Below are 17,189 nucleotides of genomic sequence, written 5' to 3' on the forward strand. Positions count from 1 at the left end.
AGAGGATGCTACCACGAGACCTGAGATAATGCATCATTTTGACTCTCTTCAGACTTCCAGTGAATTTAGTAGCTTCTCTGCTGTTCCTGCTCCTTTGCCCACGCAAATTCCTCCTCCTGCTCCTGCACCAATAGTCTCTGCAGCTTGCTCCCATTGTTCAGTTTCAAATCAAGGGAGGCCCTACTGGGTTCTATGTCCCCTGAGCTGTTGCAGGCTGCATCACAGCCACCTCGGGTGTTGTCAGCTCAGTCTTCCCTACCTATGGCCTCCCCATCTCCAGAGTACCTCTCGGCTTGTGCACATGGACAAGGATGGTTCAGGGGTGTGGAACATAAGGGGGTTCACAGTATAAGCTGCAAGCAATCTTCCTCACCCTTCAGGCTTTCAGTTGGCTTCTGGGTTTTGTTAGCTTGTTTGCCAGGTCTTGGTCCCTACAGTCAATAGGACAGCAAAGGCACATCTGAACATGTTTGACCAAAGGCCCATCTCTTTCCCTCAGAAGCCCAACATACATAAGCATATATTTTCTAAGCTAAGCATAGCCAAACTGGTGCATTCCAGATGTTGTGAACTGCAGCAGCCATCCCTGATAAGTAGCCAGGGTGGCAGAAGCTCATGGGAGCCCTTATTGAAAACATCTGCAGGGTTCAACATTGGCTACCCTTGTTCTTCTAAGCACTCTTTTCCAAGGAAGTCATTGCTAGGTGGACAGTGTATTCATAACCCTCTAGTAGCAGGCAGATTCAAGAGAGATTTGAGAGAGGTGTGATACTAAACAGCTGACAACTGCTTTCCTACTTGATTTACACTACAGTGGTACCTCTGGATGTGAACGGGATCTGTTCCGGAGCCCCATTCGCAACCTGAGCAGAACGCAACCCGTGTCTGCGCATGTCACAATTTGCTGCTTCTGTGCATGCGCGGGATGACATTTTGAGCGTCTGTGCATGCGCAAGTGGCGAAACCCGGGAGTAACCCATTTTGTTACTTCCGGATCGCTGCGGAACACAACCTGAAAAGATTTAACCTGAAGTGTCTTTAACCCGAGCTATGACTGTACTGTAAGGAAAAAAAAATACCACACTAGTGAAAGCTTCTTTTATTCCTATTTGGTAAACACTTTCCCTCCGAATACAGATTTCACAATACTATCTTGAAATAATGGCTAGCCTTTCTTTCCTCTGCAACACTGTTGCATGTTGAACAGGTTCTTAATTAGAATCTGGGTTAAGACAGTTGCTGTTATTGCTAGCTGTTCAATAGAAACTTTGAGAATTAACATTCTGTTCAGGATTACAAATCAATACAGGTAACTAGCTCTGTTAATAAGCTATTGAGATGGATCAGTAAAAACTACTCCATAATACTGGTAGCGTTTGTGAAGTTCTACAGCTTTCAGAAAGCCAAAGATTAACCGTATGTGCTAGGAACCTGCAGGCTCATCTGTTTATGATAGAACTGGTGACTGTGTTCTTGAGTTAGAAATGGTATGCCATATTCTGATAGCTGGCAGAACACAGAATGAAGAAGCGGTTTATAAATTGCATTCTCTCATCTTTTTGTCAGCCTGCTTGAGCGAGATCCATGTATTCAACATACTTGAGCGCAACTTGGCCCACACAAAGTGGTTATTCAACCCAAATATCTGAGCAGCAAACTGGGCAGCACCTTCGGGTGAAAGAATTGTGGAACAGCCAAGACCTGTTTAAAAATAAAAAAAATAAAAAGGAAAATTATAGCCTTTGTTTTGATTTTACAGCTGTCCATCTGTATATGACTGCAGGCAAATGCAGTTACCATAATTTAGCTAAACCCTGAATTTTTCAGTTATAACCAAACCTCAGAAAAGTGGGTTTGGGAGGAAGAGATTTCCAACCACTAGAGGGCAGTACAACACTACTCAAACTTGTCCTGGTCCAATTCTAAAACTGCTCTGAAGAGCCATTATGTATAATTTTAACTTAAGTCAAGTTTTGAGTTGTACAGTGCATCTAGTCTAATGCAGATCTGAAGACTCTGAAAGTCCCGCTTTTTTTGTCAAGGATATTTGGAGCCCTGACAGCTCTATGTGCCAGAAATATGCTTAACTGCTCAGACTAGGTATGGTTTTCAGGAAATGCACTGGGACTCTCTCTTGCTGTCCTGCTTTTCCCCCCTTTCCACTATTCAACACAAGTCATAAACTACACAGAATTAAGCAGATATGCCTTATTAACATGATTGGAAAAGACTGAGCAGAATATACACAACAATGGCTAAAACTCCAAAATCTACAGTTGGGCAATACCTTTTATTAGGCCCATTAAAAGGCCATAGATTGCTTAATTAGCCACAGGCCTGGGAGAAGGAGGTAGTTTTTGCCTGGTGCCTAAAGATATGTAAAGAAGGCGTCAGGCGAGCCTCCCTGGAGAGAACATTCCAAAAATAGGGAGCCACCCTAAAAAATGCACATTAACTTAGAACTAAGCCCCGATTAAGTGACAAATGTGTCTGGAGTGAAGAGTTTTGATCAAAGCAACGGCATAGCTATGCTTTGACTTTGAAATATGTACTGCCTCCTTGCAAACAGCAATTTGTTTCAAAGGCAGGTAACTTACCACTGGGCAATCTCAGAGATGACCATATATCCTGAGCTCCCCAGTCGCCCGAGAGTGGAGGACAGTTTACAACAGGATATGCTGTGTTTCCAGACATCACGGGTCCCAGACCATTGCTTCTTCCAGCTACTGCTACAAACACTGTAGGAATTCCATCACCTAATAATTGACACAAAAATACCTAGCATCAAATACTATGCATGCCTTCCTTTTTCCTTTTTCCAGGAAAACTGTTTTGTTACAGGAATAGAAATAATCCCCCATGTTAGTTATAGTCAAGAGATTTGACTAAAATCAGTGCATTTAAGTCCATTGATTTCAATGGGTCTAAGCTAAGTAACAATGACTATCACTAGGTTTAAATAAAATAAGTTTTACCTTCATATTCAGCTTTGATCCTAAGTGTCTCATCTGGTCCTTTGTGAGCAGAGGTGACTCGTAATTCACAAGGAATGCCAAAGTTTCCACAAGCCTTTTTTATTTTTTCGCAGTGGGCAAGATCTGAAGTGGATCCCATTAGCACAACCACTCTGCCTTGGCTCTGTGGTTTCAACAAAAGCTAGCAGAAAGGAAAGTCAAAGGACAATTTTAAGTACTTGCATGAGAGGCAAAGAGAATTATCTGTCTCATGAAGGCTAGCGCCAATACCTCCACTCTTTCAGCTACCCATTCAAAGTTTCTCTTCACCATTTGCAGTGCTTCAGGAGTCACTTCTTTGAGATCGCGGTAAGACTAAAAGAAACAGGAAACAAAATACATCCCACTGGTTACAGCATCTGACTATGAAGGCAAGCCAAGTTGAGTCTTAATTCAACTGAGGTGCTAATAAACAAACCAGTTTCACATAATCACACTAATGTGTTTTATTTATCATTGGTAAATTTGAATTTAAGAAAACCATTCAAATGAATTCCATACATTTAAAAATTATTTTCACATTTATTTCACTATTAAAAAAATCAGTTACTCGCATGGGATTGATAATAGCATTATTTTATTAGTTACATGAGGGTTATTTGGATTTTTTAAATAACACATTATGAAAATTACATTTGAATGTGCGGAATTCATGACATTATGATTATTTTAAGCTATACTCCCACAATCAGCAGCCAATCCTGCACGCCCCCACAAGTTGGGTCACTTTGTGCGAAGGTAAGAAGAGTTGAAATTCAAAACCTCAGTGGATTTAAAAGCTGGGGCTGGGGTTAGCATCCTATTCAGCTTGTAACAGGTGCCCGAGATAATAAGGACGTTTCTCGACAGAGCAAGAATAAGAGTTTTAAAAGACGGCGCCAAAACACAAAAAGCCAGCTTGCTGTTACGACACCAAGCAGAAGTTTTTCAGTCATTGTGAGAATAGAGCTTCATGGTGCCTTCACTCTCCTTTCTCCCTTTAAATACTTTTGGAAGACAGGTGTCTAGTGCACAGTTTCAGTGGCACAGCTCTGCCCCCATGGAGGAGGCTATGTACATTCTGGCCCCATGCTGAGAACATAGCACTCTCTTTATAATGTGCCATACAGGTCAAAGCATAAGAAAGTCCCTTCACTATACAGTGGTACCTTGGTTCTCAAACGCCTTGGTACTCAAACAATGTGGAATCCAAACACTGCAAACCCAGAAGTAAGTGTTCCTTTGAGAACTCTTTTTGGAAGCTGAACATGCTCCGTAACAGTGTTATGCTTCCAATTTGAGTGCCACGCTTCCATTTTGAGTGTTATGCTGAGGTCTGTCTGTTTTTGCTATTTATTTAGAGTTTTTGCAGCTCTTTTGTTTTTGTGACTGCGTGGAACCCAGTTCAGCTACTGATTGATTGTGTGACTGCAGTACATTGTTTACTGCTTTCATTTTATGGATCAATGGTCTCGTTAGATAGTAAAATTAATGTTAAATTGCTGTTTTAAGCGTTGTTTTTAAAAGTCTGGAACGGATAAATCCATTTTGCATTACTTTCTATGGGAAAGTGTGCCTTGGTTTTTGAACGCTTTGGTTTTAGAACAGGCTTCAGGAACGGATTAAGTTTGAGAACCAAGGTACCACTGTACTTAGGGCAATCCAGGCTATGAAGCTGCAAGCACAGAGTTTCTGCAGCAGTAGGGAAAGAGCAAAAGATAGCTCAGAATACTGGCTTAATAGTAAAAGTAACAAAAAACAAACAAGCCATAAGCATAGAATTACCTGCTTGTCTTTCTGCTGTTTTCTGTCTCCAGATGGCCACAATCGCCAAGAATCATTATCAATGACATCAGCAAGAACAATCTCTTTTGTAGCTACATTCACACCAAACTCAACCTAATAATATCCCAAAGGAAGGTGGGGAAAAGTTGAAGTTAGCTAATTTATTGTTGCTTTCAAATTGACACATGCTTTTAAAAGATCACTTCATTATACCTTCATGTCCACTAAAGTACAGTTCAGGGGCTGCCATGCTTTTTCAAGTATTTCAAAAATGGCTCGAGTAGACTGGGCCATAATGTCAACTTCAGTCTGTCCAATTTCAAGGCCTGCAAACTTGAACTTAACTTCAATGAGTTGCTCTTCAGACCACTGTGGATCATTGGCTGCATCATCCTGGTAAACAAACAGTGCATTTTATTTAGAACAGCTTCACATTTCCACCAGGCACCCAGTTCAAAAAGCACACCATCATTTTGTGGGGGGAAGAACTGGAAATTTCTGTAACGTGTTATTGACTCAAGTACATCGTTTTTACTTGATGCATCAACAAATTTATTTTGAACAAATCCTTAATCTGTCAATACCTAACAATGAAAAGCCACCATCAAAATAATCATTCTGACTCTGACAGCAGTACAGACACATCTATCATTCATATTTATTCATTATCTTGCTCTTCCTCTCAAAAGTAGTATGTTTCTGTGGCAGACTTATAATGGGAAGTTTAGTGTTACCACAGTGGTTCCCAATTACCTAAGTACTGTAGCCACCCTGTTTTTCAAAAGCCAAGCCATGGACACACTACTTTTGAAAAAGTTGATATCTCTGTGTTAGTTTTTGTTATGTGAATGGTGCCACCATGCAAAACCGGACCATGCATATTCCATGAGAGTCACATGAGCACCCCTCCTCCCCCAAAAAATCCAGGTATGTGCCACGGACCCCCTGGGTGGGCTACGGGGATCCCTGAGGTCCACACAGTGCCAGATTTACATATAAGCTAAACAAGCTATAGCTTAGGGCCCCACTCTCTTGGGGGCCCCCAAAAAAATCAAAGAAAAAAAACCCTGGATGTACATTTACAAAATATAAGATAAAAAACAAATAAAATAAAACCTACATACAGCAACAGTGTTTTGAGTTGTGTAGGGTCCTGTGATGTGAGTAATGGGCCCTGCCTGCTAGATGGCCCCCTAAAATATCACTGGTTTGCTCATTTCTATACATAGGGTGCCTACATTCTGCATGGACTGGTTGCATGGCAACATGCACAAATGGCTTTAAATACCTATTAGGTCCATAAATTACCACATAGCATATATTCAACACAAAAAACAGTGACAATTTGTTGTTGACAAAGGGCAGCTGGACATATAAAGGGCCCCATTACCTTCAGTAGCTTAGGGCCTCATCAAACCTAAATCTGGCCCTGCACGGACCACCAATTTTACCATAAAACGGTTTTAACATATTACTGAAGTGGAATGACTTCAGTCATTCCCAAAAGTCTATCAGAATCAGCTGGTGTCTGACATCCCATGACCACCATTACAGCCAAGCCATAGCTACCTTACCCACCTTATAAAACATCTCAATCTTAGGTGGGTTAAAGCGGTAGCCTTCCTCGACACCAGGGTTTCTCTTCAGGAAAGAACCTGTAGCAATTCTTCTGCAAACCCATTCAATTGGAATCATTTCACAGTGAGCAGCGATGAATGCTGTGTCACTATGTTTCCTCACAAAAGCAGTTTTAATTCCTGGAAAAGGAATTAAACAACACATTAGTCCTATGACTGAAACACGCTTCTAAATCCAAGAGTGGTGGCGGGGGGGGGGGGACATAATCTATACGACTATAACGCAGAAAAGACATTTCAAGAGTTTGGCACAGCAATCTCGACCTGCACAAAATTGACGGGCGAAGCATACAGTAATAAGCAATGTTAGGAGACAAATACAGATATAAGAAGCAAATAGCAGCTGGGGAAGACACAACTTGGAGCAGGAAAATAAAACTTACTTTCCCCCTTTAATCTTTGTACAGTGGTACCTAGGGTTAAGTACTTAATTTGTTCGAGAGGTCTGTACTTAACCTGAAACTGTTCTTAACCTGAAGCACCACTTTAGCTAATGGGGCCTCCTGCTGCCACCGCACCACCAGAGCACGATTTCTGTTCTCATCCTGAAGCAAAGTTCTTAACCTGAAGCACTATTTCTGGGTTAGCGGAGTCTGCAACCTGAAGTGTATGTAACCTGAGGTACAACTGTAATGTCTGGAGTACAGTTATGGATGGTTTGAAGCCAAGGAGGTTTTATGGAGCAACAAGCCCAAGCATATTAGCTTAGAAGCCCATCCTATTGTGTCCATGAGCTTTACTTCCACATGCATAGGATTTCAGCCTCAGCATTCCATGTAAGTTAATACAAGATGTTTGGCAACCACTATGGCTCTCTGAACTCAAACCTGTTAGTTGCTGTCAAGGACCAGGTAGCAGGAGAATATTATGAATCTTTGAGAAGGAGCAGATAGTAAAGTAAATAAAGCTTTAGAGCCAGTATAGATATCAGTTGGTGGAAACTGGAGGAGGGGAGAAAACTCATGTCCTCCTTGCGAGTTTCCCACAGGCATCTGGTTGGCTGTTGTGAGAACAGAATGCAAGACTAGATGGACCACTGGCCTGGTTCACCCAACTCTTATTAGGTTTTTATATTCTTTGAGGAAGAGTGGGGGGAAAGGTTAAATGACGCAGTTTACACAGCACTCTCTTCCCAAAAGGGACACCATCACATATTCTGGGAGCACAGCATTAAGTTCAGCTTGGGAATCAGCAGCACTAATCTGGAAGAGATACAGACATTCTTGCCTCCAAAAAGGTAGGCAATGTTTAAACCAGAAAAGTTTTGATGGTTCAGGGGGGTTCACTTTGAAGCAGGAGAAAGGGCTCTAATCGAGTTAATTTTTAAACCAAAGTGCTTGCTCAATACCGCCATTTCCTCACAGCACACTGGCCTGAAGCAAGTTCAGAAAGCTCATTCTAATATAATGATGCAAGTTTTATTAGAACTTTTGAATAACCTATAGTTTGCAAGGGCTATTCTTTGTCCTACAGACTTTAATGTACAAAGGTTGTAATACAAGGCTACTGGCCACGACTGTAATCATGGCCCAAATTCTTCAGAATAACACACACACACACACAGAGAGAGAGAGAGAGAGAGAGAGAGAGAGAAGGCATGAGGAGACTCATAACACTCACATATGCTACAGAAATTTGCCTGTGCAATGGGATCTTCAGTTTCTTTTCTCGCTCCTAAAATCTGTCCCAGAGCCTCCATCAACCCTTCAGATATGGGGGGGGGGGGAATACACCAGGTGGTAGGAGAAGCCTCACTGTGCTAGTGGATATTCAACTGCACTGGCATTTGGTCTCACCTGAAGTGTAGTAGCTGGGGAGTCCCTGCTTCAACTCTCATCTCAAGCCACAAACTTACTAGGTAGCTTTAAAATACTTCCCCCTCAGCCTCTGCTATCTCCCCATTAGAAATATTTGGATAATACCAGGATACCTTCTATGGCGTTTGTAAGACTTAATGTATGTGAAGTAGCTTGAACACTCAAAACGTAGTATGAATACATTTAGGGGTGTATCCGTTTTGAACAGAGAATGCGGAATGCTTTAAACTGCTTAAAGTTCATTTGGTCACAAACAAAGAGCAAATACATGCTAAAGCCTACTGCCTGAACAAGCAGTGGTACTGGAGGCTACAGGCATTCCATGTAACCTACGTGTAAGGAATGAGTAGCTTTATCATTTTTACATGGGCGATTTCCCCCAGAAACGTTGGTGTTGCAATCTTGAGAATGCATCCCATGTGGTCAAAATAGTACTTAACACATACTAGATTCCATATTACTAGGTGGACAGTGTATTCATAAGTTGCAAAGTGATGTAACCTCATAGCGACTGATTATGGTTTTATTGCTTTAAATTGTTTTGCCAGTAAGTGGTTTTCCCCAATGCAGCTCCATAATTCCCACCACCTACCAGCCTCCTGGAGCAACTGAAACACACAGCTTGTTGTTGTATTTGAGATTGCAGCCTTTCCTTCCATGAGATCCCTTCTAGCTGCATTTCCGGCCGTTATCTGGTCTTTCGATTGAAGCAGAACACATCCTGGGAGATTTGGCAATTCATAGACTTCTTTTGTTTTCCCCTCATTTATTTTTTTGCCAAGTTTAAGTTCTGGAGGGGGATGGAAAAATACAGTTTAAATTGTTATGTTCTGAAAGCAGCTTTGCAATGCAATTAGGAAACTTAGCAACTTACAACCCTTCATCTTGGAACCCTATTGCATGTTTTCCCCCCCAGAAGTAATTTGCACTTTATTCAGTGGAACTTACTGTGAGGTAGACCTCAGTCCCTCCACAAAAGCAGATGCAAATTGGATGGCAAGGATCCCAGTTCAACTAATATGCATGCAACTTTCACTGCAAGGCTAGCTGCATTCACATTTTCGGATTCAAAATGATGAGACAAATATTAGAGACTATGAAAACTTCCCTGGAGCAAGATCTTGACAGAACTTGCTTATAACCATACAACCGAACATCAGATGTAATTCTGAAGATGGTCCAGAAACTGCAATTAGTTCAAGATATGGCTGCAAGGGTCTTAGCTGCTACTGGGTGTTACAGCCAAATTGTACGTGTGGTTTGCAAACTACACTGGTTCCCAGTTTATTTCCAGACTCGCTTCTGGAAATAAAGTTAGATATTGAGTAGGCCCTTTAGATTTTCCTGCCGTTTGACATACAGAGGATGGCTGCAGAGGAAAGGGCCTACTTGGTGATAAAACCCTCATTATAAACTGCTCTCCCTGGGGGGCCTACTTTGATGTAATTTCAGCACCAGGGGCCTTTTAAAAAAGTATGAAAAACCTGGTAATATAAATCATTTGTACATTCCTTTTATTCTTACTGTTTGTTTCTATTCCTGATGCCTTCTTTTTTACTACTACTTTAACATTAGCTTTATTCAGATTTTAACTTTTAGCCCACACTGGGAACCTTCAGAAGGATGCGGTATAAATCCCTTAAACCAGGCTTCCTCAACCTCGGCCCTCCAGATGTTTTTGGCCTACAACTCCCATGATCCCTAGCTAGCAGGACCAGTGGTCAGGGATGATGGGAATTGTAGTCTCAAAACATCTGGAGGGCCAAGGTTGAGGAAGTCTGCCTTAAACCAAATTATATTGTACAATAGAAACTACATTCTTCACGTGTGGATCCTTATGTAGTCCATTAAAACTTGGCTGGCAGGAACTCAGGGCTTGAGCGCTCCACACTGCAACCTTTTGTTGCAGGTCCCAAGGGACAAGACACTCAAATTCCAGTAATATCTATGAAAACGCCCAAGGGCATTTTAACCTGCACCTCCTGCACAGAAAGCATGCACAGGATCGCATGCATCAAAATAACTTGCATGCACTCCTTGTTTTATAGCAAATTTCAACTGCTTGCCCAGCACACACAGACTGTGAAAACAATCAGAGGCATGTGAAATCAACACAATTGCAAGTGTTGCTTCTTATACAAAGGAACTGGGGGGTGGGGGGAGCACTGGATTATTCACCTTAGTCGTCAGTAGAGCTTTTGACAAAAAGACATGCACAACTGAAGTGAAATCTGACTAAGCAACAAAAAACTTTTGAAACTCCCCTTTCTCAAGTAGCAGATCTGTACAGTGCCCGCAGAAGAATCTCAGGAGAAAATGTCCTCCATGAAAAAAGGAATCTGCCTATTGGTATATAACACACATTACGGCTGTGTACCAGTTTCCTCCCGCAAGAAACTTTTGAAACAAAGCCCGGGGAGTACCGAAGACACGATTTCCCTACAATCCACATGGGGAGGTGGGATATTATTATACTACGCGGGCAGGTCTCTGGCGAGGGGCAACTGCTGGATGCAGGCGCCAGCTCTTTCCCTCCGCCAGCGCGGGCGAAGCGACTCACCTGAGCGTATGGGAGGCATCGCAGAGACCGCCTGGGACGCCTAGGAGAGAACAAAACCAAGTTAGCAACGCGCGAGGACAAGCGCAGCGCGAGAGGGAAGCGACCCGAAAAAGAAGCGCGTTCGGAGTCCGGAGGCACTTTTGGGGCTGCGTACGAGGGGGGGGGGCACGGACGGCGGATGGGGGCGGCCAAGGGGGGCGGGGCGCGGTTGCAGAAACCCGCCAATGCTTCCACCTCATTGGGAAAGGGAAGGGGTTGGGCCACCTAAAACTCTCCGCCGGGGCCACATCCTGCCTTCCAGCCCCCTTTCCTCCACCCACGGAGGGAGGGATGTTTTTAACACACACACCCCCCGCTCACAACCCTTTGGTAGCGTTTCTCCAATCTGAGGCGAGCGCCCGCCGACGCCCCCTTCCCCTGCTCAGTCGCGCGAAAACCGAAGTCTCCTCCCCACCCCTTTATTCCCTCAAACCCCGTTTCCATAAGGGGGGGAGAACCCTTCCGTCGCGCGCAAAGCCCAGCTCCCTCCGCCCTTCGCGGTCTCCTCAGCACTTCAGCCAGCCGTTTACACTCTCGGAGCCACTGGGCAAAACTCGCTCTCAGAAGCGCGCGCAGAGAGAAAGAGAGAGGGAAACAAAGTTAACTTGTGGGGAGAGAGAAAGAGCGAGCGGGAGCTAACTTGTGTCCAAAGGCAGATACAAAGTGCCCCCCCCCGCCCCGAAGGAGTGGGGAAACCAACTCCACCACGCGGGCGCGCGGAGCAGCCCCGAGGCGGGGAATTTCGCCCCTTCGTAATGTATGCATGTAAATGAGGCGGGCGCAAGGGGTGGGCGCGGAGAGGAACTCGCGCCTCTGAGGCCGCCGCCTCCTTCTCCTCCTCCTCCTCCTCCGCCCCCCCCCCCTCAAACCCAGGCGGCGGCGGCAGGAGGCAGCAGCGGCAATAACAGAAGCAGCTGCGCTGACAACAACACGTGTTCGCTCGGGCACCATGGAATTCGAGGAGCTGGGGATTCGGGAGGAGTGCGGCGTGTTCGGGTGCATCGCCTCCGGCCTGTGGCCCACGGAGCTGGACGTGCCCCATGTGATCACGCTGGGGCTAGTGGGGCTGCAGCACAGGTAGGGGACACGGCGGTGGGGGGGGCAGGCGGTCTGGGGAAGCGGGGGGAGGGTGGGTTGCTTGGAAGGCCTGGGCGCAGGTTGTGGGGGCTCGATGCACCCCGTTAGGGCAAGCTCCCTACAAAGGCAACTGTTGCATGCAACTGCACGCCAATCTGTATACAGCTGCTGGGGAGAAAGTGCATTTAAACCGGTGGGAGCGGGATTGGGGTTTTTGGGTTGTGCATTCTTAGGATCGGGCTGCGCCGAGAGGCAGTAAAGAAGCGCAAAGCCGTGTCCCACCTCCATGCACGCGTGTGCTGAGTGGAATTGATTTCCTGGGTTTTGCCTTTGTAAATGTATGCAGGATTGCATCCTACGGCCCTCGCTTTTTGCTGCAGTTCCCTACACTTAAGTCTGGTAGTTGCAGGTAAGTTTTGAACTGCAGCGGTATGCAAAACCAGGGCTGGCATCATCCAGATCCTAATTATTGTCATACTCAGAACCGTGTGAACTCCCATTATATCCTGCCACAAACTCTCTTGTTTCGCCTAAGCACTTGGAACAGCTTAATTTCCTTCTTGGCTAATGCATGCTAGAGCACAAGCAGTCTTGTTTATCTCATGATGTTTTTACATATATAGATGCAGGGTAGGAACTATGCAGAAGGCATCATTGTGGCTGTGAACACACCATGCATTTAAAGCCCATTGCCTCCCCCGAACATGCCTGGAAACTCAGATTTACCCCCTCACACCCTTAACAAGCCACAGTCCCTAAGATTCTCAGAGCTACAAATCCTGGAGTAATTTAACAATAAACCCCTCTTTTGAGGGAACTCTGGAAATTGTAGCTCTGTGAGGGGATTGGGGGGGGGGGGTCTCAACAACTCTTAGCTTCCTTAATAAACTACAGGTCCTAGAATTCTTGGGGAAGGGAGAACCATGACTGTTCATAAAACTGTAGCAACAGCAGCTCCAACTCTTCCATCAAGAAGTACCCATTTAATTAGGCACTGCACTTCCAATGCGCTGGCCATATCTGACAATGGCTCGTAAGGTTCTGAGCACCTGAACACTGCAATCTTATGCACATTTGCTGGGAAGCAGATCCTAGGAAAGTCAGCGGGACTTGATGTGCATAGGACTGCGCTGCACATCTCGGCTTGGGGCTTGCTTTGTCATCAAAATACTCGCTAAACATTGGCTTGTCTCTAGCCAAATATGACCAAACACCCTGAAAACAATAATGGCACACACCACAGTGGTAAAAATAGAACAATATAATAGTTCATTTTGTGTATGCGCTAATTTTACCCTAAAACCGGAGGTGAGCTGCATCCCTCTATTGATACGCCCTACCCCTACATATGAGGGACGTGGGTGGCGCTGTGGTCTAAACCACAGAGCCTGGGGCTTGCCGATCAGAAGGTCGGCAGTTCGAATCCCTGTGACGGGGTGAGCTCCCATTGCTCGGTCCCAGCTCCTGCCCACCTAGGAGTTCGAAAGCACATCAAGTGCAAGTAGATAAATAGGTACCGCTCCGGCGGGAAGGTAAACAGTGTTTCTGTGTGCTGCTCTGGTTCGCCAGAAGCGGTTTAGTCATGCTGGCCACATGACCCAGAAGCTGTCTGCGGACAAACGCTGGCTCCCTCGGCCTATAGAGCGAGATGAGCATGCAACCCTAGAGTCCGTGACTGAACAGTCAGTGGTACCTTTACCTTTACGCCTACATATAGCTCACACTTCCATAGCTGCCTGACCTTTCCCCCTCTCTACTGACTTGTCAGTCCTTAATATCTCTTCATACTTGTGCGTGGACCATTTAATGTGTCGTGGCACCCTGGGATGCCTTGAATGTTGCCATGGGCAACATTGGCCTCTGTCCCTCTTTCCTTCCCTTCCTCCTCTAATGCCCTCTTGCATCTCTGCCTCCCCAAGACTTGCACAGCTGTTTATTGCAGCTGACCTGGCTATAAGCTCTGCAGGCAAATAGTGCCTCTGGGAGGCACCTCTCTTTGGGGCGAGGGGGGCAGCTCAGAGACCAGGGGTAACAGCAGTAGCTGCCCAGAAGACTCCCAAAGAGAGGGGAGAGGAGAGGAGGCTGAGGGAACACACTATAAGGAAGGGTGTTTGAAAATGGGTGAGAGGCTGCCAGCTCTACAGGCAAGGGGTGACATAACAGGAGTGCTGCAGAAAGAATGTAATTGGTTAAGGGAGCCCTGGACTCAAAAAGGTCGAAAACCTCTGTAGTAGAGTATATGTCAACTTGACAGAGTAATGTATCCTTGGATGCATTCACACATTACGCCAAATCATAGATTAGTACCACTTGCACAAGAAACAACACTAGCTTGGTTTGTGTGACATAGTAAGCCAAGATTTAATTTAGCAAGAGCATGTGGACTCCTAGAGAGGAGCTCACAGACACTTTGCTCAACAGTCCTCTTTGCTGCTGTCTTGCACTAGGCCAAGGTTTAGTTTAGGATGCACACCATCCAAACAGGGACTCGTGATTATGCTCTGTTCCCCAACCACAAACTGGTTAGCGTTAGCCATGGTTCAGGAAAACAAAATAGTTTCAAACAGTGGTTAATGATCCTGGCTTGTTTCAGTTTCCTAAACCATAAATTACCTTGGCTGTAGTTCTTGGCTTGAACATTATGGTCTGGTTTAAATGATCGTTCCATGATTTTTAAAGCCAAGAACAAGTGTTGAAGCAGACAGCCTATCCCCTTACTTTAGCACTTCATCTATGGTTTGCATTAAGCCAGAATTCCCTGTTAGCCCAACCTGGGGAATTCTGACTTAGTATCAGGAAACAGACCAGGAATACAAACCAGGATGGTGATGCAAGTCCGAAGCAAAGCACCAAAGAGGTGCAGAAGGGCCTTATCGTTTTAGTGGGGCTTGCCCTTGGCCCCCGATGCTCATTCCAGGCTTCACAAGCAAGAAGAGGCATCTGGGGAGCACATGAGCCCAAGGCTTGTGCTTGCAACACTAAACTGTGACTTAGTATTACGTATGAATAACCAGGCCAATACGTTTACATAGTTTTAGACATGAAGACATTTCGTTTTTGGCAACAGTGATGTATTCACATGAATCGGCATTAACAATCTGAGCTGTAAAAAGAGTGTACAGGAGGTGGGCACCCCCCACTCCTGTTTTTCACCTCTCTGCTGTTGGTTGGTTCTCACTTTGACAGTGAGACAAGAACAGAGAAAACAGCCTAGAGTGGTGGGTTGAGTTACAGTGAAACAGGATGGGACGGCTCTTGCATGGTACTTTTACTGTCCAAGACCCATCACTACCTGCTTGCTTCATATGTGACTTGAGCAGAGAAATGAAAGGTGATGACCCCGTTGCATCTAATTTGGCCCTTTTGAATTAAGTCAATTGCAATTTGGAGAAAGACCTCTTAAAATCATGCTGCAAATTACCTGTTGTGTATGTTGCTGTTTCACACAAAATGGCATTGGTTCTGCCATGAATCATATGATTAAACTGAAGATAGTGAAATGGGGAAGGGGACTTTGAAGACATTTGAGAAAGGCACATTAAAAATAATGCTTTCTTAAGTGTCCAGAAACTTTTCCATACGAGATGGCATAGGTTTCAGTCTCATGAAGTGAGTGAATAGGCCTTTCAGCCAACAAGAGTGTCTGATTAGGAAACCCTTCCTAAAAACAATACAATACTTGAGGTTTGGTATGTTAGGAACCTTAGGACACTCCCACAACAATTAGTGTTTGGCTTCACCATGTACCTTATAACGGGAACAGAAGCTTTTCAGTGGGGGCACATATTAACAGTGTTTTCTTTGGGGTAAGTCCTTCTAAAGTTTTGTGTTGAGGCCAATTTATACAAAAAATGTCACAGGTCTCAACCATGTACAGGTAATAACCGATTTATGTGCATCCAATTTATGCATGACTGTGTATGCGCTCATCATGGTTGACCTGGAAGTGGCCAGAAAAAGAGGTGGGATGGGCTTATGCACAGTCCACCATTGTGTATGGTGACCCAGAATGCAACTCCCATGCAAACAGGGAGTTGCCTGTACATTAGGATGCAACTCAACATACTTGAGGAGTTATTGGGGGTACCCTAAAGCCTAAATACTAATAACATCCTTTATAGGATTCATGCTTCATGTGTTCATATACAAAAGCTGTCTGTTGCAATTCCTGAAACATACATACTTCATCTGCTATGCAAAACCACCGCAAGCTGTTGATCTATCAAATCTAGCCTTTTTGTTACTTGCAAACACGAGATAGTGTTGGTTAGTTATAAAACCTGTTACAAAACTACGCTGTCCAACAAAGAAAGAAGGCTGAGCAATATTATGAATATCTTGATGCAGTCACTTAATCCATGTTAATTAATAAAAGTTTGGGGCGGGAGGGAGACGTCATGTGAGTCCTTGACCCAGGCTGTTCTGCAACATGCCTTTTGGAACAAGCTTTGGGTTTGTTAATTTTTTTCCAACAGACGCTCCATTTTGAGAAATACTTTGGCAAGAATGGGATGTCCACAGACTATGGGAGTTTCTGAACACATTCCACTTACTCCCAATCAGAACATTTGCGAGGCTGCCTCCCAATCTGAACATCTGGCAGGCAGCATGCATGGTAACATTTTAATGGAACAGCCATGAGATTAGTTACAAGGAAAAAGGAGGGAAGCGGTGCCCTCACAGTTTGCATTAACCACTGTTGCAAAATATAAATAATTCTCAGAGGGTTTTTTTTTTTGTTTTTTATGTTTTGGCCCTTTTTGCTTTCTGTTGTTGTAGAGTATATAAAGAGTTACTTCATTTCAAAAGATAAGATTTCTCGTGCTTTCAGAAAATGTGCTTTATCAGTTCATTTCTGGAGAATAAAAATCCTCCCCTGACCTCGCCTACATAACTTTTCAGGTCCTTGGGGAAACGGCTACAATTTTTTCCTCCGGCCTGATTTTTAGAGGGTCGTTTTTGACATTAAGGGTGGTGTCCAGGATTTAAGTCCCAAGCACTGCAACATTTCCTAGTGGGGGAGATGCTCTACCCCTTTGATCCTTTTCTGAACCTTTTCCAACGCTACAATATCTGTTTTGAAGTGAGGAAACCAGAACTGTACAGAGTATTCCAAAAGCAGTCACACCATAGATTTGTATAATGGCATGATATCAGCAGTTTTCAATTACTTTCCTAATTATCCCTAACATGGAATTTGCCTTTTTCAAAGCTGCAGCACATTGGGTTGACATCTTCATAGAGCTGTCCCCTATGACCCCAAGGTCTCATTCCTGGTCAG

At 44.4% G+C, this 17,189-nt stretch overlaps 2 protein-coding genes across 2 annotated transcripts in view; one reads left to right on the forward strand and one right to left on the reverse strand.

Moving 5' to 3' along the window:
• Nucleotides 1-1,084: 1,084 nt before the first annotated feature.
• On the reverse strand, nt 1,085-10,967 carry LOC308595076 (multifunctional protein ADE2). The gene is made up of 9 exons (XM_081208977.1): nt 10,793-10,967; nt 8,825-9,022; nt 6,357-6,535; nt 4,992-5,171; nt 4,779-4,892; nt 3,246-3,329; nt 2,976-3,156; nt 2,598-2,756; nt 1,085-1,701 (listed from the first exon to the last, which is right to left on the reverse strand). The coding sequence occupies exons 1-9, from the start codon at nt 10,809-10,811 to the stop codon at nt 1,535-1,537; spliced, it is 1,281 nt and encodes a 426-aa protein (XP_081065103.1). The 5' UTR covers nt 10,812-10,967; the 3' UTR covers nt 1,085-1,534.
• Nucleotides 10,968-11,692: 725 nt separating this feature from the next.
• The window catches only part of PPAT (phosphoribosyl pyrophosphate amidotransferase), a 46,224-nt gene continuing 40,727 nt past the window's right edge, over nt 11,693-17,189 (forward strand). Inside the window, exon 1 of the mRNA XM_081208915.1 lies at nt 11,693-11,908. Coding sequence (XP_081065041.1) covers nt 11,781-11,908 — 128 coding nt within the window. The 5' untranslated portion in view covers nt 11,693-11,780. The remainder of the gene's footprint in view (nt 11,909-17,189) is intronic.

Source organism: Podarcis bocagei, assembly GCF_964188305.1.
Source record: "Podarcis bocagei genome assembly, chromosome: 9".
Taxonomy (NCBI): Eukaryota; Metazoa; Chordata; class Lepidosauria; order Squamata; family Lacertidae; genus Podarcis; species Podarcis bocagei.